This window comes from Terrapene carolina, unplaced genomic scaffold (genome assembly GCF_002925995.2).
Source record: "Terrapene carolina triunguis isolate 2854851 unplaced genomic scaffold, T_m_triunguis-2.0 Scaffold210, whole genome shotgun sequence".
NCBI lineage: Eukaryota > Metazoa > Chordata > Testudines > Emydidae > Terrapene > Terrapene triunguis.
The window spans coordinates 50,919,056-50,945,989 of NW_020664561.1; the positions used below are offsets into that span (position 1 = coordinate 50,919,056).

Here is a 26,934-nt window from a genome sequence, read left to right on the forward strand (position 1 = left end):
TTCCGTCTGTGTTTTAGCCAGTGATGTGTCCTGTAAGTAACACTAAACATACTTCAGTTACAGTGAAGCCACCCCTATACACAAACACATACACACAATCTATTTCATGTAATATAGACAAGATTCCAAATTAGGTTTGGAAGCAGCAAACTGAAAGGGTGTAGGCATAGCACACACACCCTGGCTAGATCTCTGGTAGGGTAGCTCTCAAGTTAGGTGACGTCTACACTTGCACACTTCTCTGGCTACTTTTCCATGTACTGCTAGCCCATGTACCTTGTGCCTGCACCAAGTGTCCACGTATGCTGTGCTGGGGCATGAGTATAGACCGGGCGCAGGCATATTCCCACATACACACTGGCTGCCTCTTTTCCGTACCTGACGATAGCGCTACCATTTCAGGGACAGTATCCCAGAATCCTCTGCATCACGAGAGACACTCTGGGAACTGCCTTGCTGTGTGTTGCTGGTACTGTATGCCGCCTTCACACATTTTGCAATGGCAGCTCCCAGTTCTCTCTCTCCTCTGCCAAACTGCATTAGAAGATATCGAGCAAGTCCAGAATTATGTCTGCTCGTAGGACAAATGTTCATGTGGTCCAGTACTGGCTGCTGGATGGAATGGGTCCAGAAATATTTGAGATGCCAAAGATGGCTGACCAAAAGGCTGAATGAAAATCCACTGCAGTCCCATGGAACAGATGTCTTCGGTGCTGGGATTGCAATAGTATGCCCATGCGTGGACCGCTGCTTCTGGTCCTGGAGAACCAGCACCATGTGGTGGGACCACATTGTCTTGGAGTCCTGGGATGATGACCAGTGGCTGCATAACTTCCAAATGAGAAAACAGACCTTCATGGAGCTGTGCAAGAAGCCTGCACCAACGCTCCAGTGCCAGCCCACTCGTTCTTGGAAATGCATACCACTCCAGAAGCAGGTAACGATTGCCCCTTGGAAGCTGGCAACACCTGACAGCTACCGGTCAGTTCCAAACCATTTTGGGGCTGAAAAATCAACTTTTTGGGTGGTGGAGGTTCAGGTTTGCTATACTGTCCATATTGTAATCTACCCACAGGTGGCTGCCATAACTAAAGTCCCTGAATTATAGTGGGATTTCCGAGGATGGGTGCGAGGGCAGTTCTGAACCATGCAGGGGGCAATCCCAATACTTTGCCCACTGAAGGGAGCCGGTGCATATGTGATGAATTTATTCTCCAAGGCTCCATGGGCCTCAGGGGTTAGTTCATGAACACCAGTGCTGGACACCTGTGAAAGGTCCATGATGCCAGGAGCTCAGGATTGTATTGCGGGGGGAAAAGGGACTTAATTGCCCAGAAACAACGTGGTTATATCCAGTGTTTCTGTGCCAACAGTTATTTTGGGAGATCTCACAAAGCCAGTCCTAACATGGCTCATGCAGCCATACCCCGACATCACCAACCCAAGAAAAAGGGACTTTAACTACCGACTAGCTGCAGAATTGTGTTGGAGTGCACCTTTGGGCATCTGCAAGCTCATTGGCGAAGCCTGCAGATGCACCTGAATGCCATTGTAGCCAGCGCAGTTCACATTATCATGACGTGCCATGCCTTGCATAATACGTGCAATGCTAAAGGGGAATACTTCCAGAGCAAGTGGGTACAGGACAGATCCGGTTTTCAAAATCTATACAGTCAGCTGGATCCCTCCCACGTGCACATTGCTCCTGGTTCCTGGAAATTCATGATGCTATTTGCTCACACATTGTGGATTAGTGTGGAGCCAGAGTGTGACTTAGGACTGTGACACAATGGTGCTGCTGGAAAAACCCGATCGAGAGTGGAGAGTATATATGCACTTTCATGCCATCGTTGAGCAATGGTTTTTGTTATATGGTAACAGCTCTGTTTCCGGGTGCTTTATGGGGAGCATTGAAGCATTGTTAAAGTTATTTAAAAATAGTTCTGTAGGGTTTGGGGAGGGGCTTCACACATTCCTTCCTTACAATGTTTTCTGACACCGTTGCTCATAGCACTTATCCTAGAATCATAGAAGTGTAGGACTGGAAGTGACCTCAAAAGGTCATCTAGTCTAGCCCCCTGCACTGAGGTAGGACTCAGTGTTATCTATACACCCTTGACAGGTGTTTGTCTAACCTGTTCTTAAAAACCTCCAATGATGGAGATCTCATAACCTCCTCAGGTAATTTGCTCTAGTGCTTAACTACTGTTACAATTAGGACGTTTTTCCTAATGTATAACCTAAATCTCCCTTGCTGCAATTTACTTCTTATCCTGTCCTCAGTGATTAAGGAGAACAGTTTATCACCCTCTTCTTTATAACAACCTTTTACATACTTGAAGACTTATGTCCCCCCTCCCTCAGTTTTCTCTTCTCCAGACTAAACAAACCCATTTTTTTCCAATCTTTCCTCGTAGGTCATGTTTTCTAGACAGTTAATCATTTTTGTTGCTCTCCTCTGGACTTTCTCCAATTTTTCCATATCTTTTCTGAAGTGTAATGCCAAGAACTGGACATAGCATTCCAGTGGAGGCCATATCAGTGCTGAGCAGAGTGGAAGAATTACTTCTTGCTTACAACACTCCTGCTAATACTTCCCAGAATGATGGGTGGTGGATTTTGTTTCTTTGTTTTTTGTCGTTGTTGTTTTTTTGCAACAGTATTACATTGCTGACTCATTTAGTTTGTGATTCGCTATAACCCCCAGGTCCTTTTTTGCCACACTCCTTCCTAGGCAGTCATTTCCCATTTTGTATTTGTGCAACTGATTACTCCTTCCCAAGTGTAGTACTTTGCATTTGTCCTTATTGAATTTCATCCTATTTATTTCAGACCATTTCTCCAGTTTGTCAAGGTCTTTTGAATTCTAATCATGTCCACCAAAGTGCTTGCAACCCCTCCCAGCTTGGTATCATCTGCAAACTTTATAAGTGTACGCTCTATGCCAGGGGTGGCCAAACTGTGGCTCGCAAGCCCCCTCTGCCCCCCCATTCTCTGCCTACCAGACTGCGGATGGGGGGGGCGGAGGCTTGGGACCTCTGCCTTGCAATGGGGTAATCAGGTAGGAGCTTCTGTCCAGAGGGGAGGAAGGTCTCAGGGCTCTTCCTGCAGTTGCTCTTCAGGGAAGGCTTCCTCAGTCGGCCTGGTAGAAATGCTGAATCACATGCTCCTCTTCCTCCAGGTTTCCTCAGGCTTCCTCCAGAGTCCCTGCTGCCTCCTCACTGTGCCCCTTAATGGCATCTGGTCATACAATAAGGCCAGCGGGATTGAGGAGAGGATCGTGAGTAACTTCAGGCTCCATACTTGCAGTCCTGGAGGGTGCCCGGTCCAACTCATCGTAGCATGGGCATGTGCTAGGCCCCCTCCTGGAGTGATCATTGAGTCCTTCACTCTCCCCTACAAGAGCCTCAGGTCCTTCATATGCATGAAGCAATGGGCTGGCTAGTGAATCCTGTCTCCTCCAGCCTTCATGAAAGGCCCCGTTAGAGGAGAATGTTCCTGCTGATCCGAGCAAAGCTGTGAGGACGGTGTACTCCGAGCACACACTGATCAGAACCCAGGTGTGTTCCAGAGACTAGAGGCAGCTCTTGGAACATAATCCATGGTCACCTGTCCTGAGCAATAGAATTCATGGGAGAACTGATCTGAAGTGCTCAGCGCAGGTTGCTACTACCCCAGCAATGGAAGGCGGGAGGATCGAGTCTGGGACCTTTATGCCTTTGGGTAAGGGTCAGGCAGTATGTAAAGGGATGAGTGCATTGTGGGAATAGCCCTGGAGGACTATCGATACCCATGACCTGGCACACACCCATTGGCCATGTCCATACTGCACTACAGGACTGATATGGGGCCATGCCACAGCAGAGGCACGTACCTACCCACACCCCTCATGCATGTAGCTTTTGTTCTGTGTGCTATCATTCAGGATCATGCTTCAGGGTTTTAGATATGGGTAATAGGGAGGACATGACACATCAAGGCACGTGTAATGGTGTACAGTCACAAGTGCAGGTGTAGCCTTCCAGGACGTGTGCCAAGCTTATCTCCTCTTCCACACACCCCACAACTTTTACTGTTCCTGTTTGTATAACCTTTCCCCACACACACGTCCAAAAAGGGAGATTCACCCAACTCTCATTTTCAAACAAGAGGCATTTCTTTACGTCCTGTGTGAATTATCTATAGTCACAGAAATGCAGGGCTGTAAGGACCTCTGGAGGTCACCCAGTCCATCCCCCCACACTGAAGTGGGATTAGACTATCCCTGACAGGTGTTAGTTTAAAAAACCCAAAGTCAGGGATCGCCCAGCCTCCAGGAATGCTGCTCACTCAAATGAGGCAGTATTAATAAGTGACTTGCACACTCATCCCTAGCATTTACATCAATTTAAATATTTTGTCCAAATACTGATTTTACGAAACTTGTAACACCCATGTTTTGGCTACACCTTTTATCTGGAGTTTTGTGCACATCAGGCAGAAACTGCCTCCAGACTTTATATATGTCCCAAATGGTTTCAATGATTGCAAAGGCAAGTTCCAGGACAGTCTACTTTTACAAATAATGTAGCTCCTTTTGGAAAGTTGTTGGGCCTTATTCTCTCCTGTAGGGGCATGCATGACTCTGCCTGAAAGGGAGAACAGGATCCCTCACAGGAGTGTTGTGCAGATAAAAGCATTAAAAAATTGCAAGGCACTTAGATATTACGGTAATGGGGGCTATGTGAGTAACTAAAATAGAGCTCTTGACTACAGTAACACATTATTCTGTGCATAAGAAGTTGAAGAAGTACTGGCCATGGTGGCCATGTATAAATTGAAAGGTGCAGAGCATTGCTGCAGGCTCTTGCCATGCAGGACAATGCATTGTAATAGAGACTCAGAGAGAAATCGTCAATACTTGCAGGAATGAGCTTTGTTTATTATGCGGTCACTGCTAATGTACAGAAAGGCTATGTCCACTCCTAGACAGTAAGTCCTAGTGGCTAGAGCAATGGACTGGAAGTCAGGAGACCTGGGTTCTAGTCCTGGCATTGCCAGTGATCTACTAGATGACCTTTGGCAAGTCACTTTCCCCTCTCTGTGTCTCGATATCCCCACCTGTAACATGGGGATAATGATACTGCTCTCCTTTGTAAGGCACTTGGAAATCTACCAATGAAAAGTGCTACATGTGAATATTCTAGCAATTAAATTCCACGTGTAATTTTTCTTCAGTTTCTTTCAATTTCAAGTCGTCGTCCCCCACCAGCTCATGTAAACATACAGCACTACAAATTCCAAGAATAATCCTTACATTTGTATACAAATTTATAAAACCAACACAGAATGACCACATAAGTAATTTTTTATGAGTAAAGCCTTAAGGTTTTATAATCAGACTGCCTACATATAAACTTCATGACATTTTTGAGAACTCTAGGAAATATTACTGCTGTTTCTTCAGAACTTTACAAGTTTGCCTCGTTGTCTAAACAATATTCCTTAACAACAACAAGCAGATATATTTTAAGGGTACAAAATAACCCAGTGTTACAAGTGACCTGAGCAAAACATCTGCACTGTGAGCAATTCCCCTCTCCCCCCGCCTTCCCCATTGGTCATTCACGTTTATTTATACCAAATGAAAGATTTTCCTTGTTTGTGAAATTTACATTATGATGAGCAAAATGTGTTGGCAGTCAAAGTGATTAAATGCTGAAACTTGGCAAAGCCATGAAACTTGTTTTTAAAGTTTACACTAAAACTAAAACTGAGAAAAAACAGCATGTAAAGCTACTGCCACATCACATGCAAGAAGAATCAGGCCATGCTATTCAGTGTTCAAAACAAAGAGGCTTATGAAATGGAACCTTCTCTTTTACAAATGCAGAGACACAAAACAAAGCAGACATTGTCTGAGAGATCCTCTACCTCATTGCCAGTGATATGGAGACGTCTCTCTCCTGACTCAGTCGGGGTAAGCACCAACACACAAAGTTTAGATTTGTGGGTATGCAAATTTAAAACAGTTAAAGAAATCCTGACTTTATACTTCCAATGGATTTTAGATAATTTTCAGATTATGAATAATTTAAGAACACTGTACAAGACCAATGTGAACAGCAATTTCATTAGTTTTATTAAGCGTGTTCTTACTGTTACTTTCATATTTGTGTGTTTAACCAAACACTCATTTTCTTTCAATATTCAGCTTGTTAGTGCGAGAGAGCATTACTACACGTCACAGCGGAAACAAGAAGTTCATCTTATTCCTCCATTGCCTATTCCTCATTCTCTAACCACTTTCAGCCACCCATAAACTCTTCTCCATATTCCGTATCAGGTATTATTATTTTCTGTATTTGTTTTATATTTTCTGTCTCTTTCCGCTTTTGCTCAAATCTTCCATTACTAATTTTGCCTTTTTTGTCCTCGTTCTAAATTCAGTCCACTCTAAGCCCTGGTCTACACTACGAGTTTAGGTCGAATTTAGCAGCATTAGATCGATTTAACCCTGCACCCGTCCACACGACGAAACCATTTTTGTCGACTTAAAGGGCTCTTAAAATTGATTTCTGTACTCCTCCCCGACGAGGGGATTAGCACTGAAATCGACCCTGCTGGGTCGAATTTGGGGTAGTGTGAACGCAATTCGACGGTATTGGCCTCCGGGAGCTATCCCAGAGTGCTCCATTGTGACCACTCTGGACAGCACTCTTAACTCAGATGCACTGGCCAGGTAGACCGGAAAAGCCTCACGAACTTTTGAATTTAATTTCCTGTTTGGCCAGTGTGGCGAGCTGATCAGCACAGGTGACCGTGCAGATCTCATCAGCACAGGTGACCATGGAGTTTCAGAATCGCAAAAGAGCTCCAGCATGGACCGAATGGGAGGTACTGCATCTGATTGCAAATGCGTGCTATCCGAACTCCATTCCAAAAGACGAAATGCTGGAATATTTGAAAAAATGTCCAAGGGTATGAAGGACAGAGGTTATAACAGGGACCCGCAGCAGTGCCACGTGAAGCCTACCAAAAAACCAGAGAGGCAAACGGCCGCTCCGGGTCAGAGCCCCAGACATGCCGCTTCTATGATGAACTGCATGCCATTCTAGGGAATGCTTCCCTCCTCCCCCACCCCTCCCGGGCTACCTTGGCAGTTATCCCCCCATTTGTGTGACGAATTAATAAAGAATGCATGAATTTGAAACAACAATGACTTTATTGCCTTTGCAAGCGGAGATCAAATGGGGGAGGGGAGGGCGGTTGGCTTACAGGGAAGAAGAGTCAACCAAGGGGGCGGGTTTTCATCAAGGAGTAACAAACAGAACTTTCAGACCGTAGCCTGGCCAGTCATGAAACTGGTTTTCAAAGCTTCTCTGATGCACAGCGCACCCTGCTGTGCTCTTCTAACCGTCCTGGTGTCTAGCTGCGCGTAATCAGAGGCCAGGCGATCTGCCTCAACCTCCCACCCCGCCATAAATGTCTCCCCCTTACTCTCACAGATATTGTGGAGCACACAGCAAGCAGTAATAACGATGGGAATATTGGTTTCACTGAGGTCTAACCGAGTCAGTAAACTGTGCCAGCGAGCTTTTAAACGTCCAAAGGCACATTCTATCACCATTATGCACTTGCTCAGCCTATAGTTGAACTGCTCCTTACTACTGTCCAGGCTTCATGAGCCATGGGAGCAAGGGGTAGGCTGGGGTAGGTGCAACCGCGCGGTGCTGCCGGCTGGGAGAGCAGCCTGAGGCAGAAGCCTTCAGCTGGCATGATATTCCAGGTAGGACTGAATCTCCATTAGACGAAACTTAAAGAAGAGAATGACCTGGAGTCATTCCCATTTTTGTCCAGGCGCCCCCGACCGACCTCACCGAGGCCGGCCGGGAACACCCATGTCTGCCCACGCGCCCCTGACCAACCTAACCGAGGTTGGCCAGGAGCACCCACGGGACGACGACGGCAGCTAGCAGTCGTATTGTACCGTCCACAAGGCAAGGCAAGGGGATGTTGCTGTGTAGCACTGCAGTACCGCGTCTGCCAGCAGCACCCAGGAGACATATGGTGACAGTGAGCTGAGCGGGCTCCATGTTTGCCGTGGTATGTCGTCTGCACGGGTAACCCAGGAAAAAAGGTGAGAAACGATTTTTTGACGTTGCTTTCACGGAGGGAGGGAGGGAGGGGGGCCTGACGACATGTACCCAGAACCACCCGCGACAATGTTTTTGATCCATCAGGCATTGGGAGCTCAACCCAGAATTCCAATGGGCGGCGGAGACTGCGGGAACTGTGGGATAGCTACCACAATGCAACGCTCTGAAAGTCGATGCTAGCCTCGGTACTGTGGACGCACACCGCCGACTTAATGCGCTTAGTGGGGACACACACAATCAACTGTATCAAATCGATTTCTAAAAAAATCGACTTCTATTGAATCGACCTAATTTCTTAGACATAGCCTAAGGCTGTGTACACACTACCTCTTACATCCGTATAAGTTCAGCTGCGCTGCTGTAAGCTCTGTAGTGTAGCCATAGCCTAAGATTCCTCTCTGGAGGTTGGTCTTTCAGATTATTCTTGAACAAAGATAAGCAGTGAACCTATTAAAATGACATAAGGAAGTCTTGTAGTGGTGGTAGTCTGGGATGATTTTCTAATCAAAGTATGCAGCTGTAATTTGGCCCCCTGGTACATATACAAATACAATATGATACAGTTTTTAGTTACAGGATCACACACATTTCTCACTAACACATGCACTGTCTGGTCAGCCCTAGGAGCGGTGAAGGGCTGGAGCATGCTCAGTGACGATGGAATCTTTTAGCATTAGCAATTCTCTACTGAGCATGTGCAACTAAGATTTTTTTTTCAAAGACTTATAAATTGGCCAAATTTGGGCAGATTTTCACAGGGACAGCAAAAACCATATCCCTGATACAAAGACCAGCCATATTTCAAATCCCTGCTCCAAAGCATAGGTGTGGTAGGGCTGGTCAAAGAAAAGAGCTCAAGATGTATTTTTTAAAAAATATGAGCAAAACAGTGTTTTCTCCCCTAGCCTTGTTCTTGGCAATAACTGGACCATTTTGCCTTAAATTTTCTTGAAAAAATTCAGATACCCAGCATGGAAAGTTTCAGCTGAAACAATTAAAGTTTGGCAAAGTTATATGCAACTGAACACAGGGTCTCATAATGGAAAATGTTGGTCAATCTTAATAAGCACTGATACCAGTCCTATCTGGAATATAATGACTGAGAACAAAAATTATGAAACTATGAGCTAAATCCATGAATCCTACCAGTAAATGTTCAGCATTACTGTGGGTCATTTATACCTTTGCATTCCTACTTAATCAAAACAAAAAGTAAAGTCCACACAATTGCAATTTGAACCAGAATGTTAAAATTTCATGTCTTATGTCGTGTCAGAGAGAAACGAAGTTCAAATTATTTAAATAAAACAAATTCCCTACCTTGTATTACTAACATCTTAAATTATTCAAACAGGAACTTTCTCCATTTCACTCAGCTTGGACAATGGACACAGACCAGTCAGGTCGTCTCTTGTTTTCATGTGCTAACACGATGTTGCGGGGCTTGGACCAAACACATTTACATGCTACAGAATCAATGGAAGGGGATGTTCAGATCAAAACATGACTTACTTTAGTTAAAATCTCCCATTCTAGTCATATTACATTTTGTAATTATATATATACATATATATATATATATATACACACACACACACACACATACCCACACACCATATCTATATGCCTAAAAGTGATTTTTCCCCCCAGATATGCGAAAATATGGTTTTAGTTAACTTAATCCTTCAAAAAAAATTTAAAAAAAGGTATTCTTTCATTCTACCTGCATAAGTATCTGGGAAGTTAGAATACAGCCTAAAGGTTTGGTTATTTTTATTGCAAGGAGTTATTTATAGGATTGCAAGCCAATGTTTAGACCTACTTTCAATCTTTAAGTACCATCCAAAAAAGGTTTAGTATCTTTTTTGTTTTGTTTTTTAACTAGAGGGCCATATTTTGAGTTGGGATAAGTTAGCACAACTGCACTGACTTTACTACACCAGCTGAGGTTCTGATCCAGAATTCCCAATGTTATGTCTTCACCATAATCCCTCACCACCCTCAGTTCCCTAATTACTTTATAACGTATCTACATCTACACTTTCCTATGCTTCTAGAGTAATGAAGCTACCTTAAATTTAATGTTGTCAAAATGCGAATCTTAAACAACATTTTCTTCACAGAACAGAAATAACATACAGTGCCTACCTGGAATAAAAGGAATATATTTTGTACATCTGTTTATATTTCACACTGTCGGTCTCTGGGCACTCCTCCTCCTTCTATGCACAAACAAGTCCCTTTAATCTTATATGACTTGAGAAGACAATATGTTATAACTGGCAAACCTAAAACAACCCCAAATCAAGTGAAAGCCAGAGTTTGATCAAACCCAAACCCATCTATGTCATGAAGTGTTGGTATTTACATTGGAACCATATAGCCAATCCTAGGTTATGCCCCAATTTCTGGCACTATTTTCTCCTCTGAGTTTTCCTTGTGTAATGTAACTGGCACTTTATTAATGTACTATTGACACAGTGAAGAGCATTCTTAAATGTAACACTAAGAAACACTACCAGCAACATAACAGCATCAAAATTATGGGTCCAGTTCACTTCACGGCCAGAGGAACCCAAACTCCAGCACCCTAGTGCACCAGGAGTGCAGGTGGTACAGGCTACCAGTAACCAGCGAGTGCAGCCCCCAAAGTGGGTATTGCTTGCCTAAGAGGGATCCAGAGTAGGTCAACTGGAAAATGTGCTCATTAAGCCTCCATCAATGAGACTCCTATGGAGCTCCAGACAGATTTTAAAGCTGCCTTTCCCCATTGGAACACCTGCAGGAGAGCAGCAACGATTTCTCCTCAGCCACTGGTGTAAGTCTGGCTTAATAGGAGGGGTTGCTATTTGACTCTGGAAACTTCTTTCAAATGTACTGATACAGCAAAGAGGTGAAGGGCCTGATTCCCCGCTGTTACTCCAGTTTTACAGAATGGTTCTTCGGTGGAGTTCCACTAGTGCAGAAGCGACATGATGCAGTGAAGTATCAGGTCCCCAGTCTTTCACTGCAGCCAAAGACATGCAGGACAGAGGTGCAGTAACAACTGTCTCAATCAAACATGTCAAGTCATTGCATTCTTGGCATCTTGTAATCTGAACAGCCCCAAGATGCCTGACAATTTAAAGCTACACTGAGGGATCACTTTTCCCACCACCCAAATACAGCCAACTCCGTGACAGAAATATGGCAACTGTTCCAGAACCAGCTTACCAACACTAACGCTAAACATAATTTAACATGGGAAGTGAAGAATATTGTATCCTGTTGAAAAGCCAGGGGAAAGTCATGTCGGTAGAAAGTAAATGAGTTATAATCTGGCCAGAAGACCCCATCATGGATTATATATTGTATATTCTGAATATACAATATGTAATCCATATAAAAAAATAAATCAGGAATCACTTTCTCTCATCCAAAAAAAAAAAAAAAAAAAAAGCACAGAACAATTTTCCTTAACACCATGATAAGGCATTGGTTTAGAGAGAAACCTGAATCACCAACATCACTTCTTGCAGCATTTAGGTGTCTGGGACTGGCTGTCGGCTACACTGGCCTGTTCTGACCCTAACCATCTTGTGACACTGCCCCACATCACAACTGGAAGTTTTATACAGATTACTAAGAAAGGAGATTATCTTGACACTTTTGCTGTGTGCTCCCTTTGATAACACGTTTTACTAGGTTAGGTTTACTGTCTTTGTCTTGTAGGACTAGCTAATTTCACCCACCTACCCATCCGCATTTGTACAGCTTTAAAACCAAATTATGTCCTTACATTCATGAGCAACTCCCCAGTGGAAGTCAATGGGAACCACATGCACACCTGAGAGGTAGTTTCAGCTCTTAAAACTTGTTTTATTCTGCAGATTAGCTAAATTATATATGTATGTATTTACTGTAGACTACAACTGATAAAATCTCTCATTTGTAAGCATAAAATGTTTAATTGGGAAGACCAGGTGGAAGAAATGGACATCAAGTTTTAAGCAGAATATCACAGTTGATCCAGTATTCCTGATCTTGCTGAGAATACTCCATCCATCCAAAAATGGTTTCATTTTTAGCAGAGACAAATCACTATCAAGAAATCCCATAAGCCAATTTCAATAGCATATAAACAGAGTATTGTTGTTGCACTGTCTAGACACACAGTTGCTTGCAGTACCTCTGAAATTCATCAAATGGATATTATTAATCATGCTAATTACAACAGTGCTCAAGGGCCAACCAAGAATGGGGTCCTAATGTGCTAGGTGCTGTACAGAGTAGTAAATTACTCTTGCCCTGAAGCACTTACAATCTAACTAGACAAGACAGACACAAGGTGGGGGAAGAGGTAAAACACCCAAGCAGAGTGAACAATGTGATGCCACCAAACTGCATGTTCTATGATTTGTTGGGAGGGATGGGGGTTTAGGTCAGGGGAATCATCTAAATGGGGGCGGGGGAAGGAAGGGTGAGAGGGGGACAGGACAGATAAGAAGAGGACAAGAGAGGCAGGTGTAGAATAAAGCTGCGGTGAAGAGACTGTAGGAGAGGAAGAGGGTTGTAGCACGCAGCAAATCAATCAGCACAGGGCAGAGAAAGTCCAGTGAAACCTGTAGAAAGTTCTCTGAATGTCCAAAGGTCCCTGCCCCAAAAGATGGGGTGTCTGGCTGGTTCCTCTCTGCAGTTTTTCCCCCAAGACTCCTTTGTGGTGTTGGTGGGGCACTCATCTTCCAGCTTCACTGGGGATGTGGTGAGCAGACACCTCATTCAAAGGGGCAGGAACTTGGCAGAGCATGGGGAGAGGTGGGTGAACAGACCCGACCAGGAGGCCTGGGGCAGAGTAACAACAGCAAAAGATACTCCCAGTGAGAACAGCTGACTGAGCGGAAGGAAGTGAAAAAGGCTAATCACATTTCTCAACCATTAAAATCTAATACAACACAAGTGTAATGCAGAAGTGTTGGAGAAGTCCTGGAAACAGCCCTTCATCATTCAATGTATTTTGCGCATGCAAATTCTAGAAGTTCATAGTAGGAGTTATACAGTTAACCACACAGAGACTCTTGATATTTAGCAGTAGAACTTTTGATATGGCTGAAGATTGCATTAATACCTTTATATAGAAAAATACTATGTAAACACCACCATGAACACTTGTTTTTACCGAGGGAGGAAATAATGAAAATTGAACAAACAGCAGAGCAATTGCAAGAACACTCAAGTAACATACAAGCTAACATTAAGCAAAGGTCACCATTTGGCATTTACTATACACTATTTGCCAGACCTGGCCAGATATAAATATTATCATCTGCCACACTTACCTTCTATTTCTATTATTCTAATAAACTCCAAGACCAATTGCTTTAATAATATGTCAAAAATACAATATATATTAAGTAGTCCATAGCCTCCAAGTGTCTCAGATGGGTGCCTAGATATGAGAACCTAGATAGCTAGAACTTAGCAACCTACTGTGAATAAGCATCAGCTGACATACTGAGTCTAGCAAGCAAGTCTAGCACCAACATCACACTATCAAGTATTAAAGTAGATTTCTATGTTCTCTCAGAGCGAGAGGTGGTTAGAAACTAGAAAGATGATTCATTTGCAAAAAACGTACTTAACCTGAACTTTCCCCACACGTTCGTAAAAGTAACTATTTCCCCGTATGGTACTTCTTATGCCATGAATTCTTTTCCTCAAGGAAGAAATTTTAATATATTTTAACATTAAATTCTTTTCATTACTTGTAGAGTGTCAGACTTAGTTTGACAGGTGTGCCTTGGGACTGAACTTCCCCATCCAAAGAATAAGTATTCAAGGAGACTGTGGTAGTGCAAACTTCCCTATATCATCCTTTAAGAGTGCTTAGACATCAAATTGGACCCATAGAGCTCAAAAGAGTACTTCTACGACTACTCAATATACGTCTCCACTTTAAAATTCTCTGAAAAGACTCTGAGTAGTAATTGGGATGTGACCACCTGGCCCACTAGGAACTGGTCTGAAACCAATTCATTTCTGCAGACATTGAAAGGCCATCATCAGATAAGTATGTTCAAATCACTAGTGACTCAGGCAAATTTGACTATGTGACCTAGAGGTGAAGGGCTCTATATCCTATTACCAATCACATGGGCCATCTGGTTCCTCCATTGCAAGATTTAACACATACACACACAAAAAAAGGTTCATGCAGCATGCATCAAAATTTATCCGATTTAATTCTACAAGTTGTTTTTAGAACAAAATGATTCCCAAATGACTTCAAAAGAAATCAATAGACTATATTCAGGATTTCTCCCCCTTTTATTGATTCCCGATGGTTTCACAACAGCTTTTCTTCTCTTTGGGGGAAATTACAAAGAAAACAGTTGCAATGATAGTCATTTGCCTTTAATTTTACACTATCAAGAAGTGTTTCTGATTTCCATCTCTCTGAAATTGCATTGAATCTATGAATGACCTGACCACCACCCAAACCACCTAGGTTGTTACTACTCTTATGAAAGCTGTTAGCCCGGACAAAGGACTTCTGTTGTCACTTACCATACAGGCTCATGATCATGGTGCCTTATAAAGGTAACTCCACCATTGTTTAGTTAATCAATGCTTACAAAATAGCATCAACATCTTCAGGATAGTTTTCAGAGTAGCAGCCGTGTTAGTCTGTATCCGCAAAAAGAACAGGAGTACTTGTGGCACCTTAGAGACTAAGGCTACGTCTTCACTACCCGCCGATCCGGCGGGTAGCAATCGGTTTATCGGGGATCGACTTACCGCGTCTCGTGAGGACGCGGTAAAATCGATCCCTGATGGCTCTACCGTCGACTCCGGAACTCCACCTCGACAAGAGGCGGTAGCGGAGTCGGCGGCAGCGCGGCAGCGGTCGACTTTCCCGCGTCCTCACCGCCAGGTAAGCCGACTTAAAATACGCAACTTCAGCTACGGTATTCACGTAGCTGAAGTTGCGTATCTTAGGTCGGAAGTTCGCTGTAGTGTAGACCTAGCCTAACAAATTTATTAGAGCATAAGCTTTCGTGGGCTACAACATCCGAAGAAGTGGGTTGTAGCCCACGAAAGCTTATGCTCTAATAAATTTGTTAGTCTCTAAGGTGCCACAAGTACTCCTGTTCTTTTTTCAGGATAGTTGTTTCCTATTCAGTATATTTAGCTGCACAACAGCACAATGCATTTCTCATTTAGATAATGAACTCCCTCCTACTCTCCTAAGCAGGCTCATTCAAAAGATTTACCATGCCTGGGAAATGCACGGATTACATTCCGATGAACGTACATTTTCTTGCTACGGTTTCAAAAATGTCCTGCCATAAGAAGTGTCAGCAACCGCTTCCCGCACAGGAACAATACATCCGCCCCAGCAGCCCCCTCGTCCATTAGCAGGACAGAGCAGCAGCAGCACCTGGGCTGTGTTTATTCATTGGCTGGTAATGAAGAGCTCTTTAAATTTGCAGGACCCTGCCATCTCGGGTGTCCTCTCCCTAGACACCGGGTGAGGATCACATCCCGTGCAGCCAGATCCCCCTCCCTGCCAGCGCCTGGCTGGGCCGGGGCAGCTCAGTCAGCCCCAGCGAGGAGCAGGCAGGTGGGTCTCTAACACGTCGGCCCTTGGGGGGGAAGCGGGAGAAAGGAGGCCCCTTACCTGAGCTGTCCATGGTGCTGCTGCTGCCGTCCAGATGCTGCGGCTGCGGCTGGTGTCGGGCCGGGCTCCGGGCTGCGGCCAACACGGCCGGGATCACCCCTTGCTTGCTGCCGCCGGCTCGCTCCTTGCTGCCCCCGCAGAAGTCACCGTTGCTCTCCACCAGCTGCAAAGATTCGTACCCGTCATTGCTGGGCTTTTTGCGGTAGCTCCCGAGCAGGCTCATGGGCGAGTCCGAGGGGGGGGAGGCTGCGCGGGCAGGGGCGGGAAATCGCACGCGCCTCGCCTTCCCCGGGGGCAGAGGGGCCGCCAGGAGCAGCCCTAGCAGGGCCCTGTGTGCTGGGCGTGGGCCGCCGGCTCCGCTCCCCGGCTCGGCGCAGGGACTCCACCGGCGCGGCCTGAGCACAGCGCTCCCCGGCGGCCGCCACAGCCCAGCGCTCGGTGCTCGCAGGCTCGGCGCCCCTGGCCGGGAGCCAGCGCCTGTCTGGAGCCCGGGCCCGGAAGCAATCCAGGGGGCGTCTGGCCCGGCCCGCGCCCTGCCTCTCGCGGCCTGGGCTGCGCGGCACCGACAGGGAGGGGAGGGGCACGCAGGGCAGCGGCCCCCGCCCGGCAGGGCAGGGGAGTGGGTGGGTGAAAAGGCCTAATGGCGGCCTGGCTCAGCCTAAGGCTAAAATAGCCTCTTAAGCCTCCCCCCCCCCCCCCGTTTTAAAAGGGTTTGAGGGAGGGTGATTTCAGTCTTAGGGCCAGAGTGCTCGCGGCCTCTGTTCGAAAATTCTGTCTCACGTGTGTAACACCCCCCCATATTATATTATCTACACACACCCTGCGTATTATCTCCATACACACCCCGCACATATCCCCTATGTATTATCTCCATACACACCCCGCACATACACCCTATGTATTATCGACTCATGTCTTCTCCGCTCTTTATTCCGAACTCAATTTTCTCTTAGCAGTCAAGGAGTTAAAAGGAAAAAGAAAACGGAGAAAGTCTCTCTGATTCGGAGCTATAATTCACCTAATCTAACCATGCCAAGGACTGTAAAACCACAGACAAACTGCAGTCACTGGCACTGCCAGGATACTTGGACCAAACCCCCTCAAACAAATGACACCGGACAATTCTGTCAATGCCACCTTTCTCGCCACAGGGCTTAGACTAAATTGATAGTGGTAGAGACATAAGAATGTCCATACTGGGTCAGACCAAAGGTCCATCTAACCCAGTATCCTGTCTTCCGACAGTGGCCAATGCCAGGTGCCCCAGAGGGAAAGAACAGAACAGGTAATCATCAAGTGACCCTGTCATCAAGTGATCATCAAATCATCAAGTGACCCTGTCGCCCATTCCCAGCTTTTGGCAAACAGAGGTTAGGGACATCATCCCTGGCATTAATGGACCTATCCTCCATGCAGGGGTGGCCAGTCCGTATAGGCAAACTAGGCAGTCGCCTAAAGTGCCAAGTTAAATGGGGCGCCTAATTCGATGAAAAAAATCAAATGTAAAAAAAAAAACCCGAAAAAGACGAAAAAAACCCCAAATAAAATAACAACGATGCCATTATTTCAATTCCCGTGCGTGTACGGAGGGAATATGAATTATAATTCATTTCTCTACATTTCTGATAATTTATTAATATGTCAAATCTTTTATTTACTGCAAAAATAAATAATATTTTAGCGGAAAAAAAATTCAATTTGCGATATAGGGTCAAGATGACCCACTCCGCAATTTTGATAAGCAATAACTCAGCCACAATGAAACACATCCACCAGCAGCAAGAGCTGCAATGTTAGTGACACCTATCTTGAATATACATCAAGGTCGCATAGCCAGAAATTCATGTAGAGAGGAGATATCGCGAGTTGATACATGTCAAACGGTCGTTTTAACACACTTCGCAGGTAGATGGTTAAGAATCGAGCGAATACTGTGGAAAATTGTATTTCTTGGTGCCAAAGAATAAAGAATAACGTCTTTCAGCATTATAAATCCAAAATGTGAGTATCTTTAAGCGTTATTAAACCTTAGCGTTATTATCGGGCTGTATAATTATGAACTTTTCTTTGTTATAACTGGTTCACATGTAATAAATAAGGTCCATAAAAGAAAAGTAATAGTGTTAACACTTAATAGACTACGAAAGTGATGATGTCACACTCCAAGCAGGTAACTGTGAGGAAGGGGATTACTTTCCAAACAACCGGTGTTGGGTTATAACGTCAAAAAAGGTCATTTTGTTTCCATGTAAACACTGTAACTAACTATTTTAATAGGTAAGTGAGTGTATGTTACTAATCATTGAATCTTTAAGCAGTGAAAAGACATGTTGGGATGGCTGCAATGTGGTTTAAATCACCAACCATGTGGTGGGTGTGTCAGCCATCCTTAAAGCTATAATGCTTGCAGTCGGGAGCATAGTACATAACAATATTCAAATGCCCCATGATAGAAAGAGGAAAAAGAAAACCCTCAGGAGCTTAGTATCGTAAACAAAAGGCTGAGAAGGAAAAGGACCAAGCAAAACAGCAGGGATCCTTCTTGAAATATCTTCTCTTTAATCCAAATAAAGATGGAAGCAGTTCACAGCATCCAGATGAAGGAATTTTACTTGGAGAGGAGGTTAGCTCACATCCGCATGGAAGCAGTTTGGAACATCAAGATGATGGAAACTTACGTCTAGATTAAGGCAGCTCACAGCATCTGATATGGATGTGGAGAAAATTTATTCACCTTCAGAGACACATGCAGACATTGAAGTAAATGAAGTAGAAGGAAGAAAGGATGAGGAAGTTACAAACAAGTTACAGTATGGGGACCCAGCTTCATGGCCCAGATGTGATGACAGTGTGCGGCAAATGCTCATGGAACATGGACCCAAACAAGTTCATGAATTTCCCTTACCTAAGGATGGAAATAAAAGAAAATTCTCTGCTCAGCATTACAAGAGGAAACTCATTAATGGGGAAGAAATTCATCAAAACTGGTTACAATATGCAGTGTTGAAGGACTCTGTTTTGCTTTTGCTGCAAGTTGTTTAAAAATCAAGCAATTGGTACATCACTTATTGAAAATGGTTCGAAGGACTGGAAAAACATATCTTCAATTCTCTCTTCACATGAAAGAAGTACAGAACATTTGGAATGTTTTCAAAATTTGAAATAACTTGAATTACGAAAAAAAGGAAAAACTATCAATGAAGAAAATTTACGTGTGATGAAGGAAAAAGAAGAATATTGGCAACAAATATTAGAGAGTGTCTGGTTGCTTTAGTGAGAGTTCTCAGTGGGCAAAATTTAGCATTCCGCGGCCGCTGTAGAAATGAAAAATTATACACTCTAGGTAATGGAAACTTTTTAAAATTTGTTGAATACCTAGCTTTGTTTGATCCAGTCATGAAGTAGCATCTACATAAAATAACTGATCATGAAACATAGGTTCATTACTAAGGAAAAAAATATGTAGAATGAACTGATTCAAATCCTAGCAAATGTCATTAAAAAGAAAATTGTAGAAGCTGCCCATTCTGCAAAATGCTTTTCAATAATACTGGACTGTACACCAGATGTGAGTCATGTTGAACAAATGATGCTTTGAAGCCTCTTTGCTATGAATTTGGAAACATTTATGATGCCCTAATTGAAATTTCTGATGATACTACCTTTACTGAATCATCTGTCAGATGCAGAAGCTCTTGCAAATGGCCTTTCCAAGTTCAAATTTGTGACTTCCCTCATTTTGTGGTATAATATCTTTTTCAAGTTTAATCTCACTAGTAAGCAGCTTCAGGAAAAGAACTTGAATATACATTCTGCTATTCAAAAACTGCAGCAAACTAAAAATATTCTGGAGGAATTTAGAAGTGATGAAGTGTTCAAAAGAACACTGGTAGATTCTCTCGAGCTTGCTGAAGAAATAGACTTTCCAACAGAATTTGAACCAGAGCCAGTTCGCATTGGGCAAAAGAAACAGCAGTTTTCGTATGAAGGACGAGACACACCCATTCAGAACCCAAAGTGAATTTCTACTTTGCAGTCCTTGATACTGCTATTCACTCGGTTGACGAAAGATTTCAACAGGTGTAGCAGCTAGAGTCAATATTTGGCTTTCTATATGGTATCCACAGCTTGCAAAAGAAAACAGCAAAACAGATCAGAAAATTTTGTATAAAACTGGAGTCAGCATTGACTCATGAAAATTCAAAAGACATTGATGCTACAGATTTGTGTAGTGAGCTTCAGGCTTTTTCAAGACAACTTAAGAAACATTCCACTCCTGAAAAAGACCTGAAGTTTGTTTGTGAAAATAAACTCTCAGACATTTTTCCAAACATTTTTATAGCTCTACGCATTCTTTTAACTTTGCCAGTTTCCGTAGCTAGTGGGGAACTTAGCTTCTCAAAGTTAAAATTGATAAAAACATATCTGCATTCAACAGTGGTGCAAGAGAGACTTGTTGGACTTGCCACAATGTCAACAGAGCATGAAATAGCTGGAAAACTGGATCTAAAAGAACTAGTGACTGAATTTTCAAAACTTAAAGCAAGAAAAGTCATGTTTTAAGAGCACAGAGTGTTTTTTATTCGGAGTGTTTTGTAAATACAGGTTCAGTCTTCATTGAAGAGTTTTCTTATTTCTTTCTATATTGGATCTGGTGGTAATGGCAGTTAAAGCAGGATAGCGTAATGGATGATTTTGGATTTGTAATAATAAAAATTATAATTAACATTTTTAATGCATTTTTATTTGAAATTGGACTGAAATATCATCTAGCTGTCATCTACAAATCTATTCTGAAAGTTTCATGTCTCTATTTTATCTGATCTCAGAAACATTGGTTGGACAGATGGACGGATGGACAAACGAATAATTAAGCCTCTGTTTAAAAAAACCCGCTTAAAATACAAAAGGAAAAAAGGGGCAAAATGTTTCCCAGTTTACCAAAAACCTCACCCTAGACCTGCCCTTGGTGTTTGGGGGTGGGGGTGCCAATTGCACAGTTCGACTGGGGTGCCAGTTGCTGGCAGCTAGTCTAGGGCTGCCCCTGCCTCCATGAACTTATCTAGTTCTTTTTTGAACGCTGTTATAGTCTTGGCCTTCACAACATCCTCTGGCAGGAGTTCCACAGGTTGACTGTGCGTTGTGTGGAAAAAATACTTCCTTTTGTTTGTTTTAAACCTGCTGCCTATTCATTTCATTTGGTGAACCCTAGTTCTTGTGTTCTGAGAAGGAGTAAATAACACTTCCTTATTTACTTTCTCCACACCAGTCATGATTTTATAGACCTCTATCATATCCCCCCTTAGTCATCTCTTTTCCAAGCTGAAAAGTCCCAGTCTTATTAATCTCTCCTCATATGGCTGCTGTTCCATATCCCTAAATATTTTTGTTGCCCTTTTCTGAACCTTTTCCAAATCCAATCTATCATTTTTGAGATGGGGCGACCACGTCTGCACACAGTATTCAAGATGTGGGCGTACCATGGATTTATATAGAGACAATATGATATTTTCTGTCTTATTATCTATCCCTTTCTTAATGATTCCCAACATTCTGTTAGCTTTTTTGACTGCCACTGCACATTAAGCCGACATTTTCAGAGAAAAGCAGATGTTTTCAGAGACACAAACAATTTTTTTAAATGTTGGCTCTCTCCTCCTTCCCCTCCTCTCCAGTCCCAAATAAATATTAGGAGAGTTTGTTTTGTTTGTGGAAGGTGCTTATTTGATAGCCCTGGACCATGAAATCCCGAATCCCTGAGTTTATGCTCTTCATGTTGACAGTGCCACCGTCCTGAATGTGTGCTTTAGCCCAGTTTTAGGGTTACCATAATGCAGGTGCCTCTGTGCTGAGGCTGCCAAACAAACGGCTAGTTCATGCCTACCGTGATGGTGGATTTTGTGGTGTGGATTGGATGACCCAAGCTGATTTCATATAGACCAAGAACCCATCTGATGAGACCAATGCAGGATAGGAAGGATGGCCTAGTGTTGGCATGATAGACTGGGGCCAGACTACACTAGAATCACTGCAGCTGTGGCACTGTAGTGCTGCTAGTGCAGATGCTCTATGCCAACAGCAAGAGCTCTCCCATCGGCAAAATAAATCCACTTCTGCGAGTGGTGGTAGCTATGTCAATGGGAGACGGTTCTCCCACTGACACAGCGCTGTACACACCGGTGCTTAGTACGATGTAATTTACGTGACTCGGGGGTGGCTTTTTTACATCCCTGAGTAAAACAGGTTATACCAACATAAGTGCTGGTGTGTAGAAGCCCTGAGACTCAGAAGACCTGTCTTCAGTTCTTGGTTCAGATACAGACTTCTGGTGTGACCCTGGGCAAATCACTTAATCTCTCTTCCCTATCTGTAAAAAATGGGCACATTTCCCTACTTCACAGGGGTGTTGTCTGAATATAATCCATTAATGATTGTGAGGTGCTCAGATACTGACTACAGTGCTGAAGCCTATGTGAGTATCTAGATGCAGAGATCGCCAGCCCAGACTAGGTTAGAATGGGTGGTGGTCAAGTTGAAATGTTTGATTTTTATCATTAATTGCTAGCCTGTCTTCTGTTTGCTCTGCCCAATTTATTTTTAGACATTTGTATAGGTGGATTTCTCACTGTATAACACAGAGGATTGTCTTTGAACAATACAATAGTCAAATGTTACTCTGCATTTATATTTTAAGCACCCTAGGTAGCTCATGTTTTAGTCATTTCCGTTTGTAGTGATCTAGGAGTGTAAAATCTGACATACAGACTATAAAGAAAAAAGTTTAGCCACCATGAAGCTTGCACAGCCTACCAAAGCAACCAAGCAATGTTATTGCTTTACATGTGGGCCTCACCACATCCTGCCCTACTTGTTGTTTCATCACCATTTGGACATAGCAAAACAAATTAAAACAAATTATGTTTTCCTGTAAAGCAGTAGTCATGAAAGCAGTAATGCCAAGATGAAATTCTATTGCAATTCCCACAATTTGAGGTATTAAAGACACTTGGCTTTCAACCTTATGCTTAACATGCCATGAGAGTGGGCAGCTGGTACAATCATAACTCGTCATGTACTATTGATTATATAACTCAAATTCTATATTGCCACAGATGCACCTATGCAAGGAGAACACACAAGTTTGAAAGTGACAAAATAAAGGACACCATCTCCAAAGATATGTAATTTGGAATGAAAATCAAAACTAATTCTGCAGTAGGTTTGCATAAGTTCTGCCCCTTCATTATATTGTGTTAAAATACTGTATGAAGTAAAATGCAGAGAGCAAATCTCACCAATATGCTTCATGTGAGAAATATGTTGACAAGAAACCAATCTGAATATCCAGCAGAGCAAAACTCATGTATTTTTTTCAATTAATCTTGACTGGATCTGTGCAGTGTTGAGAGAGACACCTCACATGAGGCAGCCGGTAAATCCTGAATGATTCCTATGCTGCCCTTATGCAAGCTGTGAACAATCAGTCAAAGTGAATTTATTTCTGTTTTCTTTATTCAAAAATACCAAACTGGTGTCCCTGCTCAAAGTGCGACTATTCAATTTTTGCAGTGTTTTCTGAAAGAGTTCATGGTCCTGTTAGGGTATGTCTACACTACCCGCTGGATCGGCGGGCAGCGATCGATCCAGCGGGGGTCGATTTATCACATCTAGTCTAGACACGATAAATCGATCCCCGAACGCTCTCCCGTCGACTCCTGTACTCCATCGCCACGAGAGGTGCAGGCGGAGTCGACGGGGGAGCGGCAGCAGTCGACTCACCGCGGTGAAGACACCACGGTAAGTTGATCTAAGTACGTCAACTTCAGCTACGTTATTCAGGTAGCTGAAGTTGCGTAACTTAGATCGATCTCCCCCCCTCTCCCAGTGTAGACCAGACTAGGCCTTAGTCCTTGAGTAAAGCCAAGCCCAAGTTGGAGTGGAATAGCCATAGTGCCAGCTGCCCCACTCCAAGGGGAGGGACATCTGCCTTGTTTAAGCACCTTGTTGCCTAGTGCACTTACTGATCTGTTTTCTGTTATCTTTGTCCAGTCGTAGCACAAGAGCATCAGTAAAGGTGGAGCCAGACCCTAAATCTTAACTCATCCTGGACAAGCAAATACTAAGAGTCTCTACTGGACACTCCAATATACAGCCTTTCCTGTTATAAAGTGCAGTGGGAACCTTACTTTGAAGTCATTTTTCATTAAACAGTTTCACTGCAAGCAGAGGTTCACTGTAGCTGGAATTGTAGCTTACACTTCACTATGCACTGAAACAATTTGATATTTGCTTTAGACATCATTAGAAATGGAGTTTCCCTATATTCAAGTTTGTTATCAGGTTCCATTGAAATCTGCAGCACATGTTTTTCTGGCCCAACATTTACATTTCCAGTATTTTACAGGCATGTTGTACTTATATTAGACAAAGCTTAATCCATGATTTTTCTATCAGTTCTTTCCTTCGCATTTTGTAAATGAGGGTGGGGAATCCAAAGAGGGATCCATCCTCCATGCATGGATCCTCCTCTTGTATTAATTAATTATTATTATTATTGATTTTTTTATCACCGTAGAGCCTAGGAATCCTAGTCATGGACCAGGATCCCATTGTGAGAGGCACTGTACAAACACAGAACAAAAAGACAGTCCCTTCCCCAAATTGCTTGCGGTCACCTATGTTGCCACCTTTAGTTCCCTCACTTTTCTGCAAAGGCCCCTTCACAGGGTGGGATTTGACCAGGGTGATGGTAGCCCCATGTTTGGTGAGGCCTGGACACAGGGATATGCATCGTGCCCTGTGGACAACTTAAATGAAGAGAGAGTGCAGTCTAGGGCCATATAATTTATTTTCCCAGAGATCCCCTATAAGATGGAGTGCAGAAGGAGGAGCCATAACTGGTCCTTGGTATCATAGTTCCAGGGGAAAAGCAGAAGGATATTTGTCCTCCCTTGAGGTCTATATAAGATCAAGAATGCCATATAAGGTTTAAGTATAATTATCTACATCATGCAGAATTTCCAAAAACTGTACACAAGAGAAACAGAGCACGCTAGAGAAACTCATTAAAAGTGTCAAATAGCTAGTGATATTAAAACTTTGAGATAGATGGTATATTCATGTTTGAACACAAACGCCATAAGGTGCCATAAATAGTATGGGAGTCGGTAGAGACCTAGGGAGGCAGCATGCTCCAGTAGCTAGGACATTGGACTGAGAGTCATAAGAAATGGCCTCTATTCCCTGCTCTGTCGCTGACATGCTATGTGGCCTTGGGCAAGTCAATTCACCTTTATGTGCCTCCAATTCTTCGTCTTGCCAACTGCAAGCTCTTTAGAGCAGAGACTTATGTGTTGCATAAGAATATGAGAATGGCTATACTGGGTCAGACCTATGTCCATCTTGCCCAGTATCCTGTCTTCCGACAGTGGCTGGTGCCACAGACTTCAAAGGGAATGAACAGAACAGGGCATTTATTAAGTGATCCATCCCCTGTCATCCAGTCCCAGCCTCTGGCAGTCAGAGACTTAAGGTATGTCTACACTGCAGTTAGACACCAGTGGCTGGCCCATGCCAGCCAACTCAGGCTCGTGGGGCTCAGGATAAGGGGCTGTTTTATTTAAGTGTAGACTTGGGCTACAGACTTGGGCTTTGGCTGCAGACCAAGTTCTGGGACCAGCCCACCTCTCAGGGTCCTAGAGCCCAACCTCCCACCTGAACATCTACACCGCAATTAAATAGTCCTGTAGCCCAAGCCCCACAAGCCTGAGTCAGCTGGCACGGGCCAGCCGTGGATTTTTAATTGCGGTGTAGACATACCCTTAGGTATACCCAAAGCATGGGGTTGCATCCCTGACCATCTTGGCTCATAGCCATTGATGACTTATCCATCATGAACTTATCTAATTCTTTTTTTAACCCAGTTATAGTTTTAGCCTTCACAACGTCCCCTCGCAATGTGTTCCATACGTTGACTGTGCATTATGTGAATAAGTACTTCCTTATGTTTGTTTTAAACCTGCTGCCTATTAATTTCATCGGGTGACCACTGGTTTTTGTGTTGTGTTTATACAGTGCCTCGTACAGTGAGGCCAAATCTCCACTGGAAGCTTTAGGCAATAGAACTAAATTCTATTCACTGATATATTTCTTCACTGATATATTTCAGCTGTACAGTGCTAAGAAAAGTATGACTCAATTTAACTAAGGTACAAGTATAACTTGAAAGTTAGTTTGATATCTTAAATGATTCCTTTACAAAGTAAATTTTATCCATAGAAAATATTTATCAGCTCAAAAGTTATTCCATTATGAACAGTGCTAACACATCACATTGCATAAAGGCTTCCACAGACCAGAGGTTTCTGAAGCAAGTACATGAACTGTAACTGACTCCTTTCAGAGATGTACATAGGTGGAAAAGTAGTGGTGTGTTTTGAATTGTTGGACACGGAAGAGTGATAGATGTGCTATTTCATAGGAGGCCAGCTCCAGTTCTTTAAAAAAAAAAAAATCTTTTTACAGAGTAAAACAATTAAATGCAACCCCAAATCTTTTTTTCTTATTTCACTAAACATTTGCCCCAACTTTTTAACTCATCGTTCTCAAATATGTAACATAAAAGTTCAGCTATGTAGCCTTTTATTTTATTTAAAGTGAATTTAGTAATGTTGTATTACACCACCGTGGGTTAGGCTCTGATGGCTATAGTTTCAAGCTCTACAGAGTGAACGTCACTTCTGCTACTTGCTTCAGATTTAGAGCCTCTAGCAACACATAAAGCCAAGGATAGTGACCACACATATATGTACAAGTACAAGGTCTAGTCTGTTTTACAAAAGTTTTATTAAAGTTACAATTAAAGTTATGATTACCCATACATATAGAAATCCTATAAAGACCTATGCTCAAGTTACAAATATAGTCATGCTCACATCCTGAACGATATTTTTAGAGTCTGATGGATGCCTTGCCAATTGATCATCAGTAGAGGGATGGTTCCTGCTGGAGTTTTCCCATAGGGAACTCATTTTACCCAATCTGGGAGCTCTCTTTTATCTTGTCTTGCTGACTACACCTAACACTCTGAGCATGTACGTGACGGTGTCCACACTCTTTTTCCTCATTTGTATTGTGTTC

General features: G+C 43.2%; 1 protein-coding gene across 1 annotated transcript in view; it reads right to left on the bottom strand.

Annotated features, from left to right (window-relative positions):
• LOC113407252 (putative tyrosine-protein phosphatase auxilin) overlaps window positions 1–16,018 on the bottom strand; it is a 71,453-nt gene extending 55,435 nt beyond the window's left edge. The window contains exon 1 of the mRNA XM_026655544.1: window positions 15,796–16,018. Within this exon, the coding sequence (XP_026511329.1) occupies window positions 15,796–16,018 (223 nt within the window). The remainder of the gene's footprint in view (window positions 1–15,795) is intronic.
• Window positions 16,019–26,934: the final 10,916 nt, after the last annotated feature.